This window comes from Protopterus annectens, chromosome 5.part0 (assembly GCF_019279795.1).
Source record: "Protopterus annectens isolate FY-2018-M chromosome 5.part0, PAN1.0, whole genome shotgun sequence".
NCBI classification, from domain to species: Eukaryota; Metazoa; Chordata; order Ceratodontiformes; family Protopteridae; genus Protopterus; species Protopterus annectens.
Window position 1 is genome coordinate 1738615471 of NC_056735.1, and position 26770 is coordinate 1738642240.

At 44.3% G+C, this 26770-nt stretch overlaps 1 protein-coding gene across 1 annotated transcript in view; it reads left to right on the top strand.

Moving 5' to 3' along the window:
- LOC122801872 (transcription termination factor 2-like) overlaps nt 1-26770 on the top strand; it is a gene marked incomplete in the record, with an annotated part of 438525 nt that overhangs the window by 319546 nt on the left and 92209 nt on the right. The window contains 1 exon segment of the mRNA XM_044071534.1: nt 11233-11390. Within this exon segment, the coding sequence (XP_043927469.1) occupies nt 11233-11390 (158 nt within the window).

Here is a 26770-nt window from a genome sequence, read left to right on the forward strand (position 1 = left end):
GGACCAAAGCTCCAAAGGCAGTGGTGTCTCCATATTCATAAAGGATATGCACACCTCTAGACTAGTAGCCTAGCATAAAACATCTGAGGTACTTTGGGTACAACTAACATTGGGTAAGATGGCGATTCAGGTCATAGCCTGCTATAGGTCCCCTACCATGTCCCAAGACTCTCACTCCATGTTTCTAAGCACCCTGCAAACTATTAGATTCCAAGCAAACACTATCATACTAGGTGACTTCAACTACTCCATCAACTGGGAAAAATACTCATGCACCAATACACTGACCCAACGCTTCCTGGAATTCTTCAGTTCCAATGCCCTGGACCAGCTCATTCTTACCCCCACTAGAGGAAGCAACATCCTTGATCTGGTTATACAAACATGGACAACCATTGCGCTGCACCAATAATCAGTTCCTCCCTGGTTAGATCTGACCACAAACTAATCGCCATGGAAATCCACATCTCACCCACATCCCCTGTAAAGGTAACCACCATAAAAAAAAAAACTTCTCCATAGCTGACTTTGGGCTCCTATAAACAAAGGTGGCTAACTTCACAGCAACCATGTCAATGGAAAATAGATGAATGACTGCCAAATAATACACTGTATGAACACGTACATAAGTGCATGGCACTAGCCATACCCAACCGAACCAAGATGCTCTCCTCCCAAAAAAAAGGAAGCCAATCTGGCGGTCCCCTGCCATTAATAAACCCTACAACAGACGGAAGAAACTGTCGCAGAAAAAGGTGAAGTCCCAAGACTGGAAAAACTCCCTTATTGCCTCAACAAAAAGTTGAGATCTCTCATCAAAAACTCTAAAGCCAGCTATGAAGGCTGTATTGCAGCAGACACTAAAAACAGCCACAAAGCCTTCTATAGTTATATCAGGAATCTCCACGGCAATACCCAGGTTTTCTCTGAGTTACTGCACAATACCACCTCGTATACTGAGCTAACAGATATTGCCAACATATTGCCCCCCCACCCCCCCAAAAGGACCAATCACAGTATGGGAGGAATGCCAGGCACACAGCAGTACTGCAGCACAGGTTAAAGCTGTATTGTCCAAGGCCAAGGATACAGCTTCCACGGGACCCGACAATATCCCTGGCTGTGTTCTACATGAACTACAAAGTGAACTGGCACTACATCTGTGTGCCCTGTTCAATCACAGCCTCACCTCAGGCTTTATCCCTACCGAATGGCGCACTGCTTACAGTCATCCCTCTCCATAAAGGGGGAGCGACTACAGACCATGGGAAGTTTTGCCCCATTAGCCTGACGAGTCTGATATGGAAGGTTATGGAGTGCATCATCATGGACCTAATTAACAAGGATATAGGGAATCTCCAAACTCTAGATCCCACACAAGCTAGTTTTGTGAAAGGTAGATCATGCCTGCTCAACCTGTTTGACTTCTTTGAGTCAGCCACCAGAGCTGTGGATGAGGGCAAGGCAGTTCATACAGCCTACCTCGATCTGGCCAAGGCCTTTGATACCATTCCTCACTCAGGAATTAGATAAACTCACCAAGCTAGACATTAACCCCTATATCACTTAGTGGGTTGCAAATTTGCTCACAGACAGAACCCACAGTGTGAAAGTAGCAGACTCCAAGTCAGACTGCTGACCAGTCACGAGTGGAGTCCCAGAGTGATCAGTCCTGGGTCCTTTTCTATTTGGCAGCGTGAAAGGCCACAAAAGTACCTCACAAAGAGGATCTTAGGCCTTAAACACATGCCCTTCATGGACAGACTCAAAAAAAAATCCTGCTTTTCTCTGTCTCGTATTGTCTATTAAGAGGCAATCTCTGCTTGACTTACAAAGCCATGTCTGATCCAACCCTGTTGCAAATGTTACAACTAAAGGAATCCCAATCCCTTTGCACCACACGCTCCAGGGACCTCGACCTCATTACCACAATCAACACAACATGCTTGAGGGACATATTCATAACCCAGAGACTGTCCATGCTCTGGAGTAGACTTCCCATACATGTCAAGCAGAGCAACCTGAGTGGCCCTTTTCAAGAGAAATCTTGATGAGTGGATGGGAAATAGAAAATTCACCAGGGGCATCACTCCAGTGGCTCTACTTGATAGAGGCACTGGAAGCTAATGACAGCATGATGTCAGGGCACTTATATGGGCTAGACTTGTAAAGGCTCTAGGGCTGTTGGCCTAGTACACACCTATGAACCTATGTAAAATGTTTAAATATTCCTTACAGATGAAACATTTGTCTTTGCTAGAATAACTATGGAACCTATAGGAATAACATGTACTGGGATGCAGTAAGTGTGAAAGCACTTGAAAGTCCCCCATACCCATGAGCTCATTGTATGCACTTAGGGTTTATCAACAGAACCAGAATGTGGACCAACCTGGGGCTTGATTGAACCTCTGCTTGATGGCATATTGAGTTCCAATCCCCACACCATATAACCAGACCATTATTGAACCCTATCCAGTGTTTCATTGAAACTAGTTCTTGGGGACTGGTACAAGGAGAGATGTATAAACTGAAACCAAATTCATCAAACAGTCTGCCAAAAGTCCCTTCACAGCTGCAAATTCCCCTTGGGTCTATTAACTGAGCTAGCAGATTAAAGGGTGCAAACCTAGAAACCCAAACTGCCACTCCGTGTATCCTTCACAAGAGGTATGAGGCACTACCGAGCAGCAACATTTCTTGGAAAACCTACATGTGTTCCTGATTAATTATTACATTTTGTTGCAGGAAATCCAGTTAATGCCTGTGCTTTATCGTGGCCATGACCCTAGTGCTTTTAATGGGGTGGGATAGAACATTCACATTCCTGGACAAAAGTATAAGATTATCCAGTGTTCAAAATCAAAAGTTAAATAAGGAGTGATATAGCCCCTAACATATCTACAAGTGAGAACTCTTGAGTGGTTATGATCACCAACAGCCAGCATGTCATGTAGATGATGTAAACAAAAAAGGCAAAGGGTCATAATACCTAAATCAGTTAACTAGATCAAACGCACTGCTTGTAACTACAAAGGTTAAAACAAATAAGAACATAGTCCAACTATTTACAAAATTCAGATTGCTCCCACAGTGGAGATAATTCACGTCTATTGAGCGTGTTCAGTGTATTAAAGGAAAACAACTCCCAAGGTGTGATCACAGTAGGAAAACTGTCTCGTGCAACAACAGAGGCAACAAACCCCATGTAAAGAATAGTTGTGTAAAATCTTACCATAACCATAGATTTCCTTCTCTTCCATGTTGCAGTATTCTTGGTGTGGGATTTTCTGCCTTCAGGCGACTCGTACATCGGCTCCTATACAAAAGCTTCAGCTTGGCTGTTGCAGCTGCGTGGGACGTCACACGTAGAGCCATAAACCAGGGACCTTAAGAGTGACGTCTGCACATACAATCCTCAGAACTTGAAGCTAAGCAGGTAGAGTAGATGGCCCAACAGGATAGGCTGCCAAAGGTGATATGTTAAAGGCACTGGGTCTCTTCCGTAATGGAGAGAGGCATTAGGGAAAAGCTAGACTGGAAGAGTCTGTGAGGGGGAATGGTGGGTGGGAAGGAATACGGCAACATGGAAGAGAAGAACATCTATGGTTATGGTAATATTTTACACAACTATTCTATATCCTTCTATTCCTATGTTGCAGTATTCTCGGTGTGGGAGAGTACCACAGCTTAATTTGATGAAAGGGTGGCGGATGCAGAAGATGATTCCACAAAGCCTTGTAGGATTGCCCTGGCAAATCCTGCGCGTGCTTTGGAGATTTGGTCCAGTTTGTAATGTTTGGTGAAATTGTGGATAGTGGACCATGTAGCTGCTTCCATAATGGAAGATGTGTCCATGCCTTTTTGGAAGGCCTTGGAAGTGGCCACTGCTCTTGTGGAGTGGGCCTTAACCCCAACTGGAGGATTTTTTCCATAGTGTGAGTAGCAGAAGCAGATTGCCTTTCTAATCCAGGATGCAATGGTCTGTTTGGTGACTGCCTTGCCCAATGCCCTGGGGTGGAAAGATACAAAGAGTTGTTTGGATTTTCTAATGTCTTTAGTCTTTTCCAGGTAAAATCTCAGTTGCCTGTGGACATCTAGGGAGTGGGGTATCTTTTCTCCTTGGTTATTGGGAGAAGGGAAAAAACTGGGTAAGTGAAATGGATTGATTTAGAGATAAGTCATGACTACCTTGGGCATGAAGGAGGGGTTAGTTCTCATTGTGACTCTGTCTCCATGAAAAATGGTGTAAGGTGAGCATGCCATTAAGGCTTGTAGCTCGAAACCCTTCTGGCAGAAGTAATGGCCACTAACAGTACTGTTTTCCAAGTACAAAACTGTAGAGAGGCTGAATTAGTCGGTTCAAAGGGGGGGGGGGGGCTGGATGAGTTTTTCCAGGATGAAGTTCAGGTCCCAAGGAGGAGGGATAGGCTTCTTGGGTGGTCTGATGTATAAGACCCCTTTTAGGAAAAGTTTCACATGTAGCCTGGCCAACAAGGGAGGCTCCAGAAGTAAGCAGGCTTATAATGCGGAGAGGTGCACTTTCACTGAAGAATAGGAAAGTCCACCTTTGATAAGTTGACACACATATGAGAGGACTAGGGGGGTGTCAGCCTTGTAAGTGTCCATTTCCTATCCCAGACACCACTGAGTAAATCTTTCCCATTTAGCAAGGTATGATTTTCTAGTAGTGGGTTTCCCGGCGTCCCTCAGGACTGATGGCACATCCTCTGAGTAGTGGTGTCTGAATGGGGTTAGTAATTTGTCACCCACAGAGTCCAGGGATAGCATTTGCAAGTGTGGGTATAGGAAAGTTCCTTTGTCTTGTGTCAGAAGGTCCACCTTGTGGGGTAACTTGCAGTGATTGCCCTTTGCTAAATTGTGTAGAAGGGGAAACCAGTGCTGCCTTGGCCAGTAGGGAGTCACTAGCAAGATGTTTGCTTTGTTCTTTTGGATTTTCAGAAGGACTTTCTGAATCGGAGGGAAGGGGGGGCATAATGGAACTTCCCCTCCCAACTGAAACTGAAGGTGTCTACTCTCCAGGCTTGGGGGTAGCAAGTATTTGTGCAGAAGGTCTGCAGCTGCCTGTTCTGGGGGGAGGCAAATGGGTCTATTTGTGGAGTGCCCCACCGGTGGACTATGTCTAGAAAGACCGTCCTTTCCCGCATCCATTCATGTTGTGGAGAGGATGTTCTGCTCAGGAGGTCTGCTTGCTTGTTGTCCTTTGAAGGGGTATAGCTGGCTTGCATGGATAAATTGTGCTGGGATGCTATGTCCCAAATTTTAGGGCTAGCCTGCACAATTGGTATGCCTTGGTACCTCCTTGTTTGTTGATGTACCACGTTGCAGTGGTATTGTCCGTCACTATCAGAAGAGGACCTGGTAGCAGTAGGGGTATGAAGGTCTGTAGGGCTAAAAGAACTGCTGCCATCTCCCTCACATTGATGTGTTTGGTTTTCATGGGAGGTTGCTACTGAGCTTCCACTCGGTAAGAGTGAAGGTGGCTCACTAACCTGAGTCTGAGACATCTGTATGCAATATTTGTGTGGGTTGAGGGATCTGCAGTGGAAGCCCCGGGTTTAATTGCACTTGTTGGATCCATCAAAAGATTTCCTTCTTTAAATAGGGAAGATGAGGGATAACTTGTTCCAAGTGGCAAGATATTTTTTAGGTACCATTGCAGTTTTTGCATATGCTTTCTGGCTAATGGTAGCATGGGAATGGTTGCTGCCATCAGTCCCAGGAGTTGAAGGAATTGCCTTGCAGTGACTGTCTGGGAGAGCAAGACTTCCTGGAAATGGGAAGTTAGAGATAGAACCTTGTCCTGTGGGAAAAAGGCTTTCATTCGGTTTCTTTGATTCTGCAACCTAGGAATATCTTGTCCGTCTCCGAGTTCAGGGAGGACTTCTTGAGGTTTGGGGTGAACCCCAGACTTTGCAGTAGGGACATAGTGAAGTGAAGATGTCTTAAGAAGGAATCTTCACTGTGCTAGGATAAGGATGTTGTCCAGATATGGGTAAGTCTGGATTCCTTGGATCCTGCAAAAGGCAATGGCTGGGGCTAGGCACTTTGTAAACACTCTTGGGGCAGTGGATAAGCCAAAGGGCAAGGCCGTAAATCGGAAGTGCAAGGATGGGCCAGAGAAATGCAGGAAACGTCTGTGTGAGGCCCTGATAGGAATGTGCAGGTAAACATCTTTTAGGTTCAAGGTGACCATGAAAGCATTTGAGGGTATGAGCAGTAAGAGAGTGGGACGTGACAGCATTTTGATGGATGGTACCTGCAGGTAAAGGTTTAGGAAGGAGAGATCCAAAATGGGTCTCCATGGACCATCCTTTCGAGGGACCAGGAACAGACGGGAATAGAATCCCTTTCCTTCTTGTCCTGTGGAAACGGGCTCTATTGTGCCTTGTTGTTGCAGGTCTGACAGAATTTGTGGTAGGAGATTGCATTGTTTTTTTGGGGGAAATGGAATGCCCTTCCAGGGGGGAATTTGTTTCCAGGATAGAAAGTATCCTTTTTGAATGATGATTAAAACCCATTAGTCTGTGGTAATTTTCTGCCAGAAGAGGAGACATTGGGTAATGTGAACTGAGAGGGGCATATGAACAAGGCCATCATGCATTATTAGGACCTCCCCTGTCCTGAAAGGGTAGTCTAGGCTGAGGAGGTGGGCCAGTGAGCCTGGATGAGGAATGTCTTTTAGTTCCTCTTCTGGGTCTGGAGGAGGAGGCAGCAGAATGCGGGTTACACCTAACAAAGGTAGTCTTAGCCGGGTAGTTCCTATAAAGTTTGGGTATAGGGGATACCAGGAGATGTTTAATATCCTGTAATTCCTTGATTTTTTTCTTGCAGATTCTTAAATAGATCTGCAGATTGCTTTCCAGAGAGGAAGTTGTGATCCAGGGGGGGGGGTCGTCCAAAATTTTGGACTTTAAGTCCACTGGTAGATTCTGAAGTCTAAGCCAGGAATATCTCCTAAAGGCAGATGCTGATGCTGCAGAGCGAGCAGAGGCTTCTGCAGCATCATAGCTGCATCTTGTAGTGTGTCTAGCCACTTGCAGTGCTAAAGACAATTTGGAGGAGATATCCGTTTTAATGGGACTGTCAGGAATCGAAGCCAGCATAGAGGTGGCTTAGGATACTAAGTCCAGGGCAAACTTGGTCATGTGTGTTTGATGGTTAATGGCCCTGAAGGACAAAGTGGAGGAAGTGTACACCTTCTTGCCTAAACTATCCATGGATTTGCTATCTTTATCCGTGGGCAATATGGAGGCAGAAGGTAACAACCTAGACTGTTTATCAGGGGATGTTGCAATCAATGCTGGGTCTGTTAAGGGTGGCTTTATGAAGAATTTTTGTTCCTCTGGCACCTTGTAGAACCGGTCTGGAAGCTTAGGTGCAGGAGGCTGAGAGTCAGGTGTTCTAGAGGCTGCAGTAAAGGCATCCAAGTATGCAGGAAGAACAGGGAGGACAGCTGAAGGAGAGGGGGACTCCACTTGCAGAAGTTCAAAGTATCTTTTTGGGTTTCTGTCATCTGGGAAGTATCCCATTTGAAATATTCCTTTATTTTGGTAATGGTTTCACCAAGAGTAATGTCTTCGGGTGGAGAATCCCCTTCCACAGAATCCTCATCAGGAGAGTAATATTCCTTGGGAGAGGCAATCTGGGATGCATAAGAGATGGATTCAACCTAGGAAGAGTTGGTAGATTCATGTTCTTCTTCCTCAAGGAGGGGAGCCATGGGAATACAAGAAGCAGAGGCAGGCCTAGGGCTTAACAGAGGCAACGTAGTTGTGGGTGAGGCAGAAGGCCTAAGGGCCATAAATGCCTGCATAAGAGAAGAGGTGAAGGCCTCCCAGTCTGGTGGGGTTTCAGAAGCAGGCGTAATATGTTATATTTCTGCTTCTTTTTGGTTGGAGTTGGTTTAGAGCTGTATTTGTTAGTGGCTGTATCTGAGGGCTGAATCCCAGTTAAAGGAATGAGGTGTCGGTGTCTGAGAAAGCTCCGTGGATGTGCTGGGCGTCAGCTGTGCAACGGCTTCCGCAAGGGAGGTCGATGGCGCCAACTGATCCGCTGAGCGCTCCTAAACTCCTGCATCGGTAGTTGACAAGGCGTCTGGGTGCGAAGCGGCGGGCGATGAAGGCCTAGGCATCTTGGCCTTCTTTCGCGGAGGTTCTTGAGCGGCCTCCGAAGCAAGATCCATCCTGAGAGCCAGCCGTTTGAGGCATTGATTTTCTAAGTAAAGGTTTAAAGCTGCCAGATGGCTACGTAAGGTCATGGGCACAAAAGATTTACAAATAGGATAGGCGTTCTGATCGTGTTCCCAGCCTAAACAGATCCATCCTGAGAACCAGCCGTTTGAGGCATTGATTTTCTAAGTAAAGGTTTAAAGCTGCCAGATGGCTACGTAAGGTCTTGTGCACAAAAGATTTACAAATAGGACAGGCGTTATGATTGTGTTCCCGGCCTAAGCAAAAAACGCATTTGTCATGGGCATCCTTATGGGGAATTTGCCGCCCGCATTGACACTTTCCCTTTTTCCCCTGACAGCTGAAGGCTACAACAACCAAGCCTAAACAATGCGAAAGATTGGTAAAAAAAATTAGAAATGCAAAAAACCCAACGGGTTACTTATCTATAATCAATCCGACATCTGGAGAGCGATCGTATGATGCAAAGTCATCTGCACCTGAAAAGTTCTGAAGATTGTGCATGCAGACATCGCTCTTAAGGTCCCTGGTTTACGGCTCTGTGTGTGACGTCCCACGCAGCTGCAACAGCCAAGCTGAAGCTCTTGTATAGGAGCTGACGTATGAGTCGCCTGAAGGCAGGAAATCCCACACCAAGAATACTGCAACATAGGAATAGAAGGACATCATCTAATACACTTGCCACATTCCTCTCTACCTCTGTCTCGCATTTAAAATAAATGGCTATCATTTCATTTTTCATAAGAGCATATCAATAACTGTCCCATGGATACCACTGTCCACAGTGGGAAACATTACATTGTACTGTATGATATTGCAAAATTCCAGGGAATAAAAGCAACTCTGCTGAATAAGTATTGTCCCTCTGTGATCACTGTGTAATGCATCAGGCTGCTTAGACTGTCCTAACTACCATTTATTTGCCATATACGAAATTGCCATTTGAACATGAGGAAGAAATCACAGCCCTGGAAAGAGCAGCTGGCCTCTTAGATCCAGATAAGTTAGCTACTGGTGCTTGGTTAGAGGCTTGTTTCAAACTTTGGTTTGGCTCATCCAGCAGCAGAAAGGCATGAAGGTCCCCAGTAATCAAGCCTTCAACTATGTGAGGTACTGGAAGCAAAATCTCCACTTGTTCGCCCTGCAGACCTTAATAAGGTTTCCTGAAAGTCGCTTTTTGCTTGAAAGTCTGGAGGCTAGTCATTATCAGCAAACACCCAAAAACTGTTCACCAGAAGTTGTTTCCCTGGCTGCCATAAAAGAAAGCAAACTTTAAACCATAAAAAGAGAGAGAAGCTTTTTCTGAAAGAAAAGGTAGAAAGTCTTAACATTAGCCAGGGGGAAAACTTGATATGCTTTTTCAGTTGAGATATCTGCAGAATTAATACTAGTCCACTCCCTTGTAAATTCAATGCAGTTTTGCAATTCAAGAGATTCTGGGATCCCAGTGAATTGAATGTTATTTTTTCTTCCATGGTCCTCTAGGTCTACTACATTTTTTTATGTATTCCAGATGATTTTAGGTATTGTCCTTGTGTGTGTGTGTGTGTGTGTGTGTGTGTGTGTGTGTGTGTGTGTGTGTGTGTGTGTGTGTGTGTGTAGATTCTCAATGCCTGAGGTGTTGATAGTGAGCTGGCTAGTTTGTGTGGTGATAGCTTGTTCACTATCTGTTTGCAGGAGTATACAGCTCATAATTACAAAGTGCATGCCGGTCACTGAAATTATGATTTGGTCACATTTTTATCCACTGTTTACTTTCTGGTAATAGGTAGTGCTTGCTGAGGATCTGCCAATAACATCAGGCCTGAGAGGGGTCTGTGGAGGCCAAGGCACTTGGAGATACGGAGTTGTTGTTTTTAGCCTTAGACCGTCAACAATATTAACGTAAGAGTACTTCTGGAAAGAGCCTGGTTGCTTATTAGAATGTAAGAGAACAGTTACTGGGTACAAAACTCACTGTAGGTTAGAGCAAGAGGGAGAGTGAAAGAAAAAGGTGGCTCACAACATTTCTGCTCATCTGGAGATTGATGAACTTTTATTGACAGAGTGTTTAGAGAAGCCTGTTGGGAAGGTTTGAATGTCTGAGCTTTTTTTTTTCTTTACTTCACAGGGTAAAATTTGTCTTTGTTTTACTTAGTGGTCAAAAGTTAATGCCCAGTTGCCAGACTTAGTTTAGTAGCTGCATGTAAAGGCAAATTCTGGTAAATTTTAGTAATGGCTTGGATGAGGATGACTTCTTTTGCTGAAGTGATCCCTGCAGAAAATGTTTTCAACATAACAAAAAAATTAAACTTGACTGTTAAGATGTTTGTTTTGTGAACCAAGGCAGTGCATTTAAATTCAGCTTAAAAATTTGTGCAACTGTAAATTCCTTAAACAGCAATGTAGGAGTCTTGTAAGATGGAAAGTTCAAGTGTTTGAGAAGAGTTGCTGAACTCCAGTATCTGTATAAATTTTCGATTGTATTGAATGAACTTCGCTTCTTAATCAATTCTTTTAATTTGGAGTCATTTGAAGCCCTATTCCAGGGATCTGACGTTATTCTGAAAAGGATGAGAATCAAATTGTAAAGATTCACTAACCTGATTAGCCCCAGTAAGCTGTGCAGATACTTGTTGCAGTTGTTGGGGCAATTTTAGATATGCAGTTTTTAATAGTATGTCAGTACTGGCAGAGGTTTATAATGAACACATATTGTGGAAACTTCTGATTTTGCTTTTAATGGGTTTGGCCCATGAGGGTGGTGGGGGTAGGGTTGGTAAATATTGCTGTTGAGTGGTCACTGCACCATCCTTTTATAGTGTGTTTTTTTCTGTTGAATATGACATATTCTTTTCTTCCGGTATACAATATGTGATGGATAGAGTGGTAGTATATAGAGCACATGGTTCAGAGATGCATAGACTAATGATTAGCAAGAACAGCTTTGCAATGGAGAGCAGTATATTTAGTACAAGTGAGAACCCTATAATAGTCCATCAGTAAGATCACTGATGAATATAATCTCTCGTGATTTCAGTGAACCCTCAGCAGCATACTTTCTATGGTGGCAGAATGACCGAGGATCGGCTCCTTGCAGTTCGAAATGTTACAGGTGAAGCCATTGACCATCTGCATAGGTCTCTGGAATCTTGTCCCACTGCAGAGACCACTTGTGATGATCCTCCAGGTTTAAAGGTTAGTATAAAGATTATTCCTATATTAATGCTTGTCTATAAGAAGAAACAGGCACTATGAGATGTGCAATTTTAACTTCAGGACATCTGTTTTGTTAACTTTTGGTGACCCTCTACAGTGGAAGAAGAGCTGCTGTTTTCTTCCCAAGAAACCTGTCATGACCGTTCTTCCTACATCTCAAACACTTTGACCCAAGTTTGAATTTTGCCATCTTCACTGTTGTATGCAGTGTTTTTCTTGTCCTGTATTAGGATGGTGCCAGACTTCATGCTTCTCTTTTCTTTTTCTATCAGCTGCATATTTTGTATTTCATCTTAATTCATAGAACCGTCTGTCATTTACTAAATCTGCCTCATGGGTGAACCTCTGGAGCCTCATGTTTTCTGAGTTACCCTTCTAGCAAAGGATTGACCTCCTGCCCATCACCAGCAGATGGCCTAGAGAACAAGCATAGAAGAACAAACCTGCACCTGCTTTTAGGAATGAAGTATTGAGGGTGGTGGTATTGGGTTACTTTGCTGCAGCACACAGCCAGCTTATCTGTCATGAAATAGGCCTTCCGGTGCCTTAGGGTATGCTTCTGAAATTGAGTTTCAGCTCAATCATCTGCCCATCCTTTTAGTTGGCTTTTTCTTACTCAGTATCCTCTCTAGCCCACCCCACCCCCCTACATACACACAGACACAAGGCCTCCATGGATGGTGGGAAAAAGTGTATGTTATGATTTTGGTCAGTGTTTTTCATTTGAACAGTTTTTGAAACTTCTAAATAAACTTCAAAATTGCCTGTATTGTCAAAAATACAACTGAAGGATCCTGGAATAACAGTTAATTGATAGTGACCACTTGTGTATCCCAGTTAATAGAACTTCAATAGACTCAAATTTTCAAAAAAAAAAAAATACTTTATATATTAAAAAAAAATCATTGTCATATGCTGGCAGTAAAACCATTATGCAATTAAACTTAATTTGCTGAAAGACTTCAATAAATAAAAGCTTTGTTATTTAAACATACTACTACTATTTGAAACCGCATTTAAACAAGGTTGTTCAAACACATTAATGGACGACTTCCAATTTAGTTCTCTTCTTTCAAGGAGGGAGTTTATATCGCCTCCTCTAAAATACATTTGTATTTGTACGAGTGCAGAAAGCATAAACTCTTGAAATGTTGATATTGTTGGCTGTGCTTAATTCTGAACAGCATGAGGCCAATTAACACATTTACTTCTAGGATCTTCTAAGCCAGGAAACCACTTAGTTCTTGAAAGGTTTTCTCCAAAATCCTGTATTGAAAACATGCTTCATTAGATTTATAATATTTGAGAAAAATGATGTGAATTGCAAAAAATATCTTAGTGTGATAGCTTTTTGGTGGACAGTGGGCTGTGCAGTGGTGTTAGTATCAAAGGTCAATCTGTAGATGCTGATTTATATTGCACTTTTCTGAAAGAAAAAACTATATTTTGTTTACCAAAAATACTATTGTTATGGTCATAAAAGGGTGTTATCTCTAAGTGTACTAGAACTGTTCACCTGTTCAACAGCTTTCCAATGATATATGACAGAAGGGAGCAGCATGCTGCTGTTTTGTGATACTGCCGTATGTATGCAAATTATTCATTATTCACAGTATTTAAAAAACAATATTAATCTACTAAACCGTTTGTTAAATGGCAAGTATCAGTAGTAGCATTGTGTGCTTTGATGTGTTGTATGTGTTGTATAAGATGGAACCATTTGATCTGAAGTAGTTACTTCATTTGATCTGCAACCTGTGGGTAGTCGGATCCGAACCGGCAGCTTTCCAAGCTCCAAGATCCGAGCTCCTAGCTCCTCCCCCCTACCCATAATCCCTTACTACCAACCACATTACCTCAGATCGTTTTTTGCCGCGGCTAAAGACCGTTGCTTCATAGTGAAGAGCTCCTGGCCTGGTGAGATTGTTCTTACCCCCTGTGTCGAGAAGCCATGAGAGTGTGGGAATGGGCGATTTCCACCAACCGCTTTCTGGTAGCAACGCACATTCCGGGACGGTCCAACATATTAGCGGACAAGTTAAGTCTGGTATTTCTCAGCCCTTACGAGTGGTCTCTGAATCCATCTGTCGCGAAGCAGATATTCCTCAAGTGGGGTCAACCTCGCTGTGACCTTTTCGCTTCTCCCCTAAACACAAAATGCAGCAATTACTTTGCGATAGTTCCCCCCAGAGGGGAATCCCCCAGGGACGCTCTGGTTCATGCTTGGCCGCCCGGTCTCCTTTATGCGTATCCTCCTCTTCCTCTGATGATGAAATTCATCCAGAAAGCCTGTTGGTTGGGGAGCAGCGTGATTCACATAGCCCCATTCTGGCCTCGACAAATCTGGTTCCCCTTTTTGCAGTCTCACAGTGTGGCTCCCCATGGTTTCTGGACCCCAGACCAGACCTAATCTCGCATCCGACGAGATGCCACACTCCGAACCTGGTCAACCTCAGGCTCACGGCTTGGTTGATCCAGTTCCGTTAATGGCTAGGACTCCCGGTATCTCGTCCCCTGTTAAGGCCATTCTGATGGCAGCTCATAAGCCATCCACCAGAAAGCTCTACAACAGTAAATGGAAACGCTTTTCCATCTGGGCAAAGGATAAGGAATTGGATCCCTTTATGGTTCCTATTCCCACTATCCTGGACTTCCTGTCCCTTCTTTTTAGACAAGGAGCTAGTGCATCCACGGTTAAGGTCCAGCTAGTAGCCATCTCTCATTATCATGTAGGGGATGGCGTAGATTCTTTGGCGTCAGCAAAAATATGCAAGACCTTCTTAAAAGGCGTGTTTCTCTTAAAGCCCCCTATTAAGCCGGCAGTTCCTCCATGGGATCTTACCTTGGTCTTACAAGCATTAACAAGACCACCTTTCGAGCCGGCGGCCTCAGTGCCATTGAAATTCTTATCTTGGAAAACGGCTTTTTTGGTCGCTATTACTTCAGCCAAACGAGTCTCAGAATTGCAAGCTCTGTACATTAAGCATCCATACCTTATTTTTCACAAAGATAGAGTGGCCCTCAGGAATAATCCTTCTTTTCTGCCTAAGGTAGCCACAGAGGCTAACATTAATCAGTCAATTAACCTTCCTGTTTTCTTCCCGAATTTCCAAAACAAGGGCGAATACACATTGCACAAATTGGATGTACACAGACAACTACGTTTTTACTTGCATAGGACTAAAGATTTTCGCAAGTCAGACCAGTTGTTTGTTTCTTATGCTAAGTCAGCCATGGGCAAACCAATTTCTAAGGTGACAGTGGCAAATTGGATCTCTCAGTGTATTAGACAGGGATACACTTCATCTGGGAAGCCAGCTCCGGTTGGCGTGCGTGCGCATTCTACTAGATCTGTGGCTACCTCGACGGCTTTTTGGTCTAGAGTTCCGGTAGACGATATTTGTTCAGCAGCTACCTGGTCCTCTTCCCATACGTTAATTTCTCATTACAAACTGGACGTGATCTCCAGAAGTAGGGCTTCCTTTGGCTCCGCGGTGCTTCGGAATATCCTTTTCGTAGGGACCACCCAGGGTCTTTAGGTAAGCTGGGGACTCTGTCCCACAGGTTGCAGATCAAATGAAGTAACTACTTCAGATGAAGAAGTTATGTACTCACCATAACGTTCCATCTGAGTAGATACTTAATTTGTCTGCAACCGACCCCCCCCCCTGCCATCCCCCGAACCTCGGTAAGGTATTGTTCCTTTGGAGATTTTTCTCCGTCTTTAGCCTATAGGGCAAAATAACCGATCTGAGGTAATGTGGTTGGTAGTAAGGGATTATGGGTAGGAGGGAGGACCTAGGAGCTCGGATCTTGGAGCTTGGAAAGCTGCCGGTTCGGATCCGAGGTCGGATCCGACTACCCACAGGTTGCAGATCAAATGAAGTATCTACTCAGATGGAACGTTATGGTGAGTACATAACTTCTTTTTCACCTGTAAGATGCATAACTTTTTATGAGGTTACTACAGTATGAAAATATAGGTAAAATTTTACCAAAAGAGCTTTTATATCTCAGAATGTCTTCACATTAGCCACCATGTTTTAATATCTTTTTTACTAATACTCACTGCTGTATCACACCCTTTTGCATTAAGGGTTCAGGCACCTATGCAGTGAGACATTTCCCTGTGGTACATTTGGTTGCGGACAAATAACTGAAGTGACATTCAGCTGCAGAGAAATATGGCTTTTGTGAATTCCCGGTGGTTAAACAGAAGAATGTGGCGCCATGCACAAAAGTTCAATAATCAAATGCCCGGGGGAAAGTAATGTCCAAGGTCCTCAAGGCAACATGAAACAGCAGGCAGTATGGCAGGCTTTGGCAGCAGACTGGCGAATGAGCATGCCACTGGCTGTAAAAATGCAGTGTATAATGGGTAGTGCCTTTATAAATGTTGTGTGAGGACCACTACCCCTTCAGAGTGTATAGGGAACATTGCCTAAAATGCATACTGGAGCATAAATGTGACTAAAGTAGCATGCAAGATTTTCTCCATGTGTAGCACACTTCTACATGTTGTAGTTTCATAAGCATATACTGTACACTAAGCACAACACTCATTACTTCCTTTGCTTCCATGCATTTGGTTATTAAAGCTGCTGGCATAGCAGTGTTGGCTTTTCTTTGCCCACAGGGAATTCACAACCACCATATTTCTCTGCAGCTGACTGTCACTTCACCCATGTATCCCCAACCAAATGTACCACAGGAAATGTCTCGCTGCCTAGGCGCCTGAACCCAGTGAGTGTACTTGTTTTAAGAATACAGAGAAGCCTCGTGTAAATAAGAATATACTCTCACATGAAACAAAAGAACTATGCTTCCCTGAAGACTGTATTCTCGTAGGAAGTAGCGAGTTAAAAAAGGTATTGCTAATGATCTTCTTTCTTAAGCCCCTCATATGCTCATCCTCACTTTCTTTTGATTTTAGTACTATTGTCCCATCACAAGAGAATATAACGAGTCTGATATTCTACTGTTTTGATTCACAGGTGAATCTGTTCTTGCGGTGCTGTCATGAAAGTTGCTTGATACATGGGCTTGATGCCATATATTTGTAGTACCTGCTTTAAAATGTTTCCTTATGTTTGCTGGTAGGAGGCATCTTAATCTTTCTATTCTTGAGCAAATATTTGAAATTTGTTGCCCTTTTATTCACAAAAAAAAGGGTTCTCATCCACAATTTTCCCAAACTTTTCATTCCCTCTAAGCACATTCTGTTTGTCTTTTTTTTTTTTAGTTACCCTCTTCACTTCTTTAACATCAAGATTTGATAATGAAAGGAACCCCATTTTTGAGAGAACGTTTCTTCCTTTAAAACCTCCTTTGGATTTAAATATTTGTGAATTAATTAGCATTATGGGGAAAAATAACTTTTGTTTTTCAGAAGGATATGCATCAGCAAGTCAGTGGAATAGCTGTGGAGGTATTGATGGCCCCCACTTATGTCAGATGCTTCTAGTTATTTGTAAGAAAACTGTAGTTGAAATATTACATCGATCTGAAGAGACGTATTATTTGATCTGAAGAGACTGAGAGGGGCATTGTGGGTAGGGCTTAGCTGAGAGTTTTTGGCTGGCGCGAGCTTGGTAACGGCTGTGTCTGTTCCGAGGACGTAACCAAAGTCCTAACAGTAGTGGATGAATAAAGATCTACAACACAGATGGAACATTATAGTAAGACATAACTTCTTTTTCCGGAAATTAACAAGTTGTCCTTAGTGCTGATACATACCCTTGAGAAGGTTTAATTTTCAAATCAGACTTAAAAATAAGAAATCTTGTTAAATGTGCACAATATGGAGCTTTCTTCATCTAGCCTTTCTTTACCAGGATTCCTGGCTTTGTGTCTAGTATAGAATAAAACTTTAGCATTTTGCATTATTGAGACTACTGCCAGTGTAAATGATTGGTAATGATCTCTATTAATCACAAAGCACAGGACAGTTACACGACCAGTGTGGAATAAAAAAATAATCTGAAGTAGTTTCATAGGTAGGTACTAGGCTATTAGACCTAGGGCCTATATAAGCCTAGCCAAAAGGTACCCTGGCTTTCGCCACCCAAGAAAATTATTTTCCTGTGCCACTGTCGAGCAGAGCCACAGAAGTGATCCCCGGGGTGAATTTTCTATCTCCCATCCAGTCATCAAGATTTTTCTTGAAGAGTGCTAATGAGGAGCTTTGTTTGAAATAGGTAGTTTGTTCCAAAGTATGGGAAGTCTCTGGGACAGGAAACTATCCCTCCAGCATGTTCTTTTTATCATGGTGACAAGGTTTAGGTTCCTAGAGCTTGTAGCTCATAGGGATTGGGATTTCTTTAAGTGGAGCATGTCTAAAAGCTCTGGGTTTAACATAGCTTTGTGTGTTAGGCAGAGATCGCCTCTGAGTAGGCGATATGCAACGGAGTAAAGCTGCAGTTTTTTGAGACTGTCTGTGTAGGGTAACTGTTTGAGGCTGGTAATCCTCTTTGTAAGATATTTCTGTGGCCTTTCCAGTTGTAGATATGTTGTGAGGTACATACCAAAAGGGGCATTGTACTCTATAACGGGTCTTATGAGTGAAGAGTAGAGGGGAACAATGATTTCTTTTTTCTTGGATGAGAAACCTTTTGTGATGAGGTGTGCTACGTAGAAGGATTTCCTGACTACTGTGGCGATGTGATTATCAAAGGAGAGACTATTGTCCACCTGTGTCCCAAGGTCTCTTATCACACTTTCGGTGTTAAGTAGATTACCGCCTATGTGGTAGTTCATGGGTGCAGAGTTTTTACCAAAAGGGATGACAATGCACTTTTTGGCATTGAGCTTGAGGCCATGGCTGTGACACCAGGTTTCTGTCTCAGCGAGGCCCTTTTGTAGGATGTCCATATCTTTTGGAGTTTTGATTATGGCTCCTAGTTTGCAGTCATCTGCCAAAGACTTTCTGTGTTAGCCTGTACTTCAGAGAAGTAGATACCAAACAGGAGAGGACCCAGGACTGAACCCTGTGGTACTCCACTTGTCACTGGTCTGAAGCTGGATTTGGAGTCTGCTACTTTCACAGTGTGGGTTTTGTCAGTGAGCCAGTTGGCAACCCATCTTGTGACATAGGAGTTTATACCTAGATGTCCTTCAAGGATGCATCTGCAGTCATCACATATGGGCTGTCCTGCTTCAGGCAGCCCTTCGGTCGGCCGGATTCCAAAGTCTGGGTCCGGCGTCGGCTGATGTCGCCCTTTCCCCGATGTCAGAGCGCCTGGGGTATAAAAGCGTCAGCCGACGCCATCTTCCCCAGTCTTTCTTGCCGCGTGGTGCCCGAAGCAGAAGCAGTTCGCAAGTGCCGGTCGGCCAGCTCCTGTAATTCAGCTAAAACGAAGACTTCAAAAGCTAAGTACCCTGTTGGGGACTCTTTCTTGCCTCAGATAAAATTAATAATTGCTGAACTTGTGGGAAATAAATACCTCATAAGGATTTCCACTCTTACTGCCTACCTTGTCTAGGCCCAGACCACGACGTCTCGGCCTGTTCCGCCTGTGCTTCCTTCAACCGATGCACTCTTAGACGTCGGGTGGAGTTCGCAGAGGAATTTTTTGGGGCTAGTTTTGCTTACAATATGCCGTCGGAGACTCCGACTTCACATTTAATAAAGAAACGGAAGGACAAGGACCGACACACGTGGTCCGCGGTTTCGGCTGAAACCATGGCCAGGCCTACCGCAAGTGTCTTGGTCTCGGCTGAAACAGAGTCCTTGGTACTTCCGTCCACCGAAACCGTACAACCGACAACCTTGGCCCCGGAGGCCACAACTGTATCAGTTATTGAATCTCCATTAGAATCTGGTGTCCAGGAACCTTCCGACACCATTCCCTTAGACAAAACTACACCAGCACGTGGTGCAGCCAGGCCTCCTGCATCCATGTCTATTAAGGCATTCTCTAGGGCTAAAGCTGCTACACTCTCAAAATCTATGCCTCCCAGGGTTATTCCTCAGGGACCCTCTACAGGTTCTCAGATCCTTAGTCTTGCAGAGGACCTTATTTCATTAATTAGGGGCTCACAGCCTCATCCGGACAGGGGCTCTCAACCTCCTACAGAAAAAAGGCCCAGGGTTGAGCCCCCTGATCCACACTCTTCAGATGAGGCCTCTGATGGCTCTGCTCTCTCGGACTACCAGGAGGAGGCTTTTTCGGCCTACGAGGATTCTGATGCAGAGGAATCTATCCCTTCGGCCTCCCCTCCTGAAGAGCTGTCCTTTGGGGAAACTCTGCACACTATGAGGGAGCATTTCCAATGGCAGAGCCAGGAATTCTCTGATTCCAGGAAGAGATTAAGGACCTTCTTGCATTTGCCTCAGCATAGGCCTTTGGCTATTCCCCCTGTTTTGGATGTCATTGATGTGTACTCTGAGTCTAGCACAACCCCTGACACTCTCCCTCCGGCTCCTGCCAAACCCAATAGGTATTACAGGGTCCCGGAATCACATCTTTTCCTTTACAAGGCCCACTCTGCTGATCCAGAAACTATTTCCCAGGGCCCTAAAGGGGTTGCAGCTGTCATTACAAAAAATCCACTCCCCTCTGAAAGGGAGTCCAGGGCTTTAGAGCGATGGGGTAAAAAAGTGTATACTTCTGCTACCCTTTCTATGAGGGCTTTAAACTGTCAATTTCATATGATACAGTACCAAGAGTATTTGTTAGATGAATTGCATAAAAAACTGTCTTCACCTGAACCCCTAGATCGCAAATCACTTCAGGATCTGGTACATAATTCTCAACAGGTTAGAACCATTTCTTGCAGTGTGGTTATGATGCATTGGAAGCTTCATGTAGGTCAGCTATGACAGGTGCAGTCATACGTAGGCATGCTTGGCTGAAGGAACAGTCTCTGCCAGACCATGTTAAAGCAAAGCTTCTGGATGCTCCACTGGAAAAGCAAAAGTTATTTGGCTCCACTGCTCAGGAGGTCTTAAAGAAATTTGAAGAAAAGGCAAAATCTGTACAAACAGTAAAAGATTTTATGTAAGTCCAACCACCAAGATTCAGCAGAAATTGGCCTTCCAAGAACTGGTCCTTTCCAGACACAGAGAGATTTCAGAGAGGCAAGAACAGGCGTGCCAGAGGTAGAGGGCAAGCTAGAGGCTCCTACAGAGGACGTCAATGGCAGCCTCCCAACCAGAGAGGTAGTGCAGAGCCTATAACTGCTGCACAAGGACAGACTCAATGACTTTACTTTGACACCGCCAACCAGGGCTCAATTGGAAGCGCCTTTGGGCGGAAAGCTTTCCTTATTCTCAGAAAATTGGCACATTATTACAAGGGACAAATGGACACTACAAATAATAGACATAGGATACAGGTTCCATTTCCACACATTACCGAAAAGAAAAGGCATGCCGGACCTGCCACCAAGTCAAAGGGCAGAGGCTTTGAAACAAATCTCCAACTTAATGCAAATGAAAGCAATAGAAAAGGTTCCTCTTTCAGAACAAGGCCAAGGATTTTATTCCAGACTCTTCCTTGTTCCAAGAAAAGAAAAGCAATGGAGGCCTATTCTCGACTTGTCCGCACTGAATACTTATCTTATTGTGCCAAAATTCAAAATGCTGTCTCTACAGCAACTCCTTCCCATGCTGGGCAAGGGGTCTTGGCTAGTAACTCTGGACCTCAAGGAGGCATACCTGCATGTCCCTATCAGACAAAGCTGCAGAAGACACTTCAGATTTCTTGCAGGTTCAGAGCATTATCAATTCTCAGCATTGCCCGTTGGCTTATCTACTGCGCCCAGAGTATTCACGAAATGCCTGGCATCAGTAATTGCACACTGCAGACTTCAGGGGATGCAAATATACCCGTATCTGGACGACTGCCTTATACAAGCGGACAGCCAACAAACTTTGGTAAAACACTTGAATTATGCCATCCACCTTCTTCAGGCCTTGGGATATACAGTCAACATTCACAAGTCAAGACTTGTACCATCCCAAAGAATAACTTTTCTGGGTGCGAATCTAGACACAACCACCCAAATGGCTTTCCTCACAGAAGAAAAACAAAGTCAACTACCGGATTACTTCAAAAACCTGTCAAGACAAACTCAGCTGACTGCAAGGAAAATCCTGCAGGCCCTGGGTTACATGGCTTCTTACATTCTTCTGATTCCTCAAGCAAGGCTACATATGAGGAAACTACAATGGTACCTAAGGAGTTTATGGACTCAGCACAGTCACAGCTTGGAAACTTTGATACCACTCATCCCATGCCTTCAAAGGGAATTTCTGTGTTGGGCTCAAGCAAGCCAGTCAAACAGGGGTCTGCCCTTCAGCAAACCAATAGCCAGCCAAACCATTACAACGGCCGCTTCAGACCACGGATGGGGAGCGCACATGGAGGGAAGGTGCATTCAAGGACTATGGTCACAAAAAGAGCTACGCATGCACATAAACCAAAAGGAAATGCTGGCAGTAATACATGCAATCGAGGCCTTCAAGCTATTTCTACATCAAGGCCATCTGCTAATAAGAACAGACAACACCACAGTTATGTGGTACATAAACAAGCAAGGAGGTACCCATTCCTACCCTCTTTGCAGACTGGCAATGAATCTATGGGAACTTTCCTTGACACTCAATATAGAGCTGCAATCCCAGTTTGTGCCAGGAAAGGACAATATACTGGCGGACAGCTTAAGCAGGGACATCATGGATGCACACGAATGGATGCTGCACCCAGACATCTTCCATCAGATAACACAATCATGGGGGAGACCGGACATAGACCTCTTTGCCTCCCCACACAATCATCAGCTGAAGAAATTTTGCTCAAGGACATACCACCCACAAGCATGGAAAGTGGACGCCCTCTCTTTCAGCTGGAGAACTCTAACAGTGTATGCATTCCCACCTCTTCCATTAATGACCAAGGTCTTACTGAAGATCAGGGCAGAGCAGCCAAGAGTGATTCTGATAGCTCCGGACTGGCCAAGACAGCACTGGTACCCATTGCTAAAGAGCATGTCACGGACAAAACCATGGCTTCTTCCACAATGGCCGTTTCTCCTGACACAGCACAATTACAAAACTCTGCATTCCAACCTGAAAACATTGCAACTAACTGCCTGGAAAATACCTTGATTCATCACCAGGATAAGCTATCAAAGAGAGTGAAGGATATCATCATGGAAGCTCGCAGGCCTTCCACAAGAAAGGCATACTCAGCAAAATGGAAAAGATTTCACCCCTGGAGCACCTCAAAGGGCCTAGATGCAAAAGTTATGAGCATGGCACATATCCTGGAATATTTGGCAGAAATGCTCCACAATGGCCTGTCTTACTCTTCCATTAAAATTCATGCTTCAGCAATTTCAGCAGAGTACAATACTGATCCCCACCTGTCTTCTCTCATCCTCTCCTAAGATAGTTTCTAAGAGGAATTAAAAACATTAATCCTCCAAGGAATCCACCAGTGCCTACTTGGGACCTCAACTTCGTGTTGGAAAAACTAACACTGCCTCCCTTTGAACCAGCAGCATCTGCAGAACTACAGTTCCTGTCTTGGAAGACTGCTTTCCTTCTGGCCATAACCTCAGCAAGAAGAGTATCTGAGCTACAGGCCCTCATGGCAGTGCAGCCATTTCTTATCTTTCATCAAGACAGAGTCTCTTTGAGAACCAATCCTTCATTTATGCCAAAGGTGGTATCCAGGGTCTCATTAAACCAAGCTATTCACCTGCCTACCTTCTTTCCAAATCCACAAAATAAAGGGGAAAAGCTTCTGCACACCCTGGACATACACAGACAGTTGCGCTACTACTTGGACAGAACTAAAAGTTACAGTAAAACTGACCAGCTGTTTGTAGCATATGCTGCTAGTGCACAAGGAAAAGCAATTTCCAAACAGACAATTTCAAAATGGATAGGAAATTGCATTTGTTTTTGTTATTCCTTTCATGGAAAAACTGTGCCAGCTAACATTAGACCTCATTCGACCAGAGCCACAACCACCTCCACAGCCTTCTTAAGAGGGGTGGCTACCAAGGACATTTTAGAAGCTGCTACATGGAGCTCCGTGCATACATTTTCCAAGCATTACAATTTACCCTTGCATTCCAGATCCAGAGCAGGCTTTGCTACGGCAGTCCTGCAGGGCATTTTAGCTACACCATCCTTTACATAGATCCTCCACCCCCAGATTGGCTATGGTATTCTACCCATATGTGATGACTGCAGATGCATCCTTGAAGGACATAGTACAGTTTTGTACCTACCATAAATGTAGATGTCCGATAGGTATGCATCTGCAGTCAGGTTTCCCTCCCTCCTTCCCCTCTGTGGTATTTATTGGGTACTTATCCCTCTCATAGCTTGCTGGGGTTATCTATTATGGTGTATTTGTTTTTATATATATATATATATATATATATATATATATATATATATATATATATATATATATATTTATGCATGTATTTCTGTGCATGTTTGGAAGTTATTGCATTTCTCCAAATTTAGCCTTCCTTAGAGGGCACCTGGCATCTGAGGCAAGAAAAACTGAGGAAGATGGTGTCGGCTGACGCTTTTATACCCCAGGCGCTCTGACGTTGGGGAAAGGGCGACATCAGCCGACGCCAGACCCAGACTTTGGAATCCGGCCGACCGAAGGGCTGCCTGAGGCAGGACAACCCATATGCGATGACTGCAGATGCATACCTATCGGACATCTACATTTATGGTAGGTACAAAACTGTACTTTTAGTGAGTTTATCTATAATTCCAGAGTGGGGGATGGTGTTGAAAGCCTTGGCGAGATCTAGAATAGGCTGTGGTGACTACTTCAAAGAAGTCTATCAAGTTTAGGAGACATGATCTGCCTTTTACAAACTTGAACTGGGTGAGGTCATGATTTTGGAGATTACCAATGTCATTGTTTATAAGTTCCATGATGATACGTTCCATAGCCTTGCAGACCAGGCTCGTTAGGCTAATGGGGCAGTAGTTTCCAGGGTCTGTGGTGGCTCCCCCTTTGTGGAGTGGGATAACCGTCGTTGTGCGCCATTCAGTGGGCACATAGCCTGAAGTGAGGCTATAATTGAACATGGTACTTAGGTGGGGTGCCAGTTCGTTCTGTAGTTCATGTAGAACACAGCCTGGGATGTTGTCAGGTCCCTTGGATGCTGTGCTCTTGGCTTTGGATAGTATGTTTTTTACCTGTGCAGCCGTGATTACAGGAACTTTGCATTCTTCTGGTATAGAGATGGTCCCTTTAGGGGATGACAGGGGGGTAAAGTTAGCACTGAAACCTATCTGCCAGGATGTTGGCAATGTCAGTTGGTTCTGTATATTTAGTGCCATTGTGCTGTAACTCAGAGCAGATCCGAGTGTTGCCATTCAGATTCTTGACATAGCTATAGAATGCTTTGTGGTTGTCTTTAGAGTTAGTGGCGATTTTGTTTTCATAACTAGCTTTGGAGGATTTTATGAGGGATCTCAGCTTCTTACTGAGGCTGACCAGGGAGTTTCTCCAATCATGGGATTTTACTCTTTTTTTGTAACAGTTTCTTTCTTCTGTTGTAGAGTTTGTTTGACGGGGGATCACCAGATTGGCTTCCTTTTTTTGGAGGGTAGCATCTTGGTTCTGTTAGGGATTGCACGATCCTTGCGCTCGTGTAAGTGCTTATAAAGTGCATTTGTGTAGGATTCAACAGTCATACCTCTATTGTCCGTCAGCATGGATGTTGTGAAGTTTGCCACTTCTGTCTTAAGAAGCGTGAAGTTGGGTTTGGAGAACTTTTTTTACTGTGGTTTCCCTATTGGGGGGTGGGGGAGGGATGTGGATGTCTAGGGTGATTAGCTTGTGGTCAGATCTGACCGAGGAATTGACCTCTGGTTGTGGAGCACTTGGTTGCCCATGTTGATAATAACCTGGTCTACGATATTGCTACCCCTGGTGGGGGTTGTGGATAAGTTGATCCAAGGCATTGGAATTTATGAATTCCAGAAAACATTGAGCACAACAGTTGGTACGAGTAGTTTTCCCAGTTAATGGTAGGGTAGTTGAAATTGCCCATTATTAGGGTGTTAGGTTGTACCCAAATATTTTCCAGTGTATCAAGAAATGAGGAGTGGGAATCCTGGGGCATGGTGGGGGATCTGTAGCAAGCTACAATTTGGATTGCGGTCTTGCCCAGAGTTAGTTTCACTTGGATAATCTCGGATGCATTATGCTGAGCAACTAGCCTGGAGTTGTGGATATCCTTAATGAATATGGACACGCCTCCGCCTTTAGTGTTTCGGTCCAGGTTAGGTGGCCGAAAGGTGTGGTATGAATTATAGCCTGGTAATGCAGGGGTACTCTCTGAAGCCTTGAACCAGGTCTCTGTTACTGCACAGATGTCAGTGTTCTCCATTTTAAGGAGTGCCTCGAGTGTTTACTTCATTTGGTCTTCAACTTGTGGGATACCGGATCCATATCTGATCCGAGCCGGTATCTTACTAGCATCTGCTCTGAGCTAAAAGATCCTCCCCTTACCCATAATGCACCTCCACTACCTTCCAACCCCCAGATCTCGTTTGCCATAGCTAGCTGAAGCATCGTGATCTTGAGCTCCGAGTAGTAAGTGGGTTTTTTGAAAGCTTTTGTAGTATAGTGGTTAATATAGGTTCCCTTTCTCACCTCATTTGGTGCATCGTGTGATTAAACTTTGTGGTTATTTAGCTTAGTTTAGCTTAATTGGTTACTTGCTTCCCCTCCCCCCTCAGTGTGTTGTGTGTGTGTGTGTGTGTGTGTGTGGTGAGTGGCTTAAGTGGGAAAACTGATATATTTTTTTTAAACTACTTGTTTTCTCTCTCGTCTGAATGGCTGATAAGCCTGTATTTAAAAGGTGCACTGAGTGTGGCCATAAGCTGTCCCCAGCAGATGGCCACACTCTTTGTGTAATGTGCTTGGGCATTGTCCATCTCAGTACCGACTGCGTGCAGGTTAAAATCCACGCATATAGAGCAATCAAGGACAGGAAGGCTAAGTTGACCCTGAAAGGCCTTCTTCCCACTTCTGAGGCGGCTGCCTCGTCCTCGGCTTCGGTCACAATGGCTGCTGTGGCATCCTCTCCTTCCTGTCTTGCCCTTGCTTCTCCTCCCTCCCAGGCTGGGACTCAACCTCCCATTTCAAAGCCTGCAGAAGTGGAACATAAAAGGGGCAGAGAGAAGGAGAGAGAGCCAAAATCCAAGCCTGAGAAACATAAGAGGTCTCTGGACCTCCCTTCACCTGCTAAGAGTCAGCATAGGATGCGACTCCCCTCGGCTCCTATCTCCGAGATTTCCCTGGAGCCGGAGGTGACACGCCCTCCATATAGGGCTGTGGTTCCCTGACCCGCAAGGTCGAAGT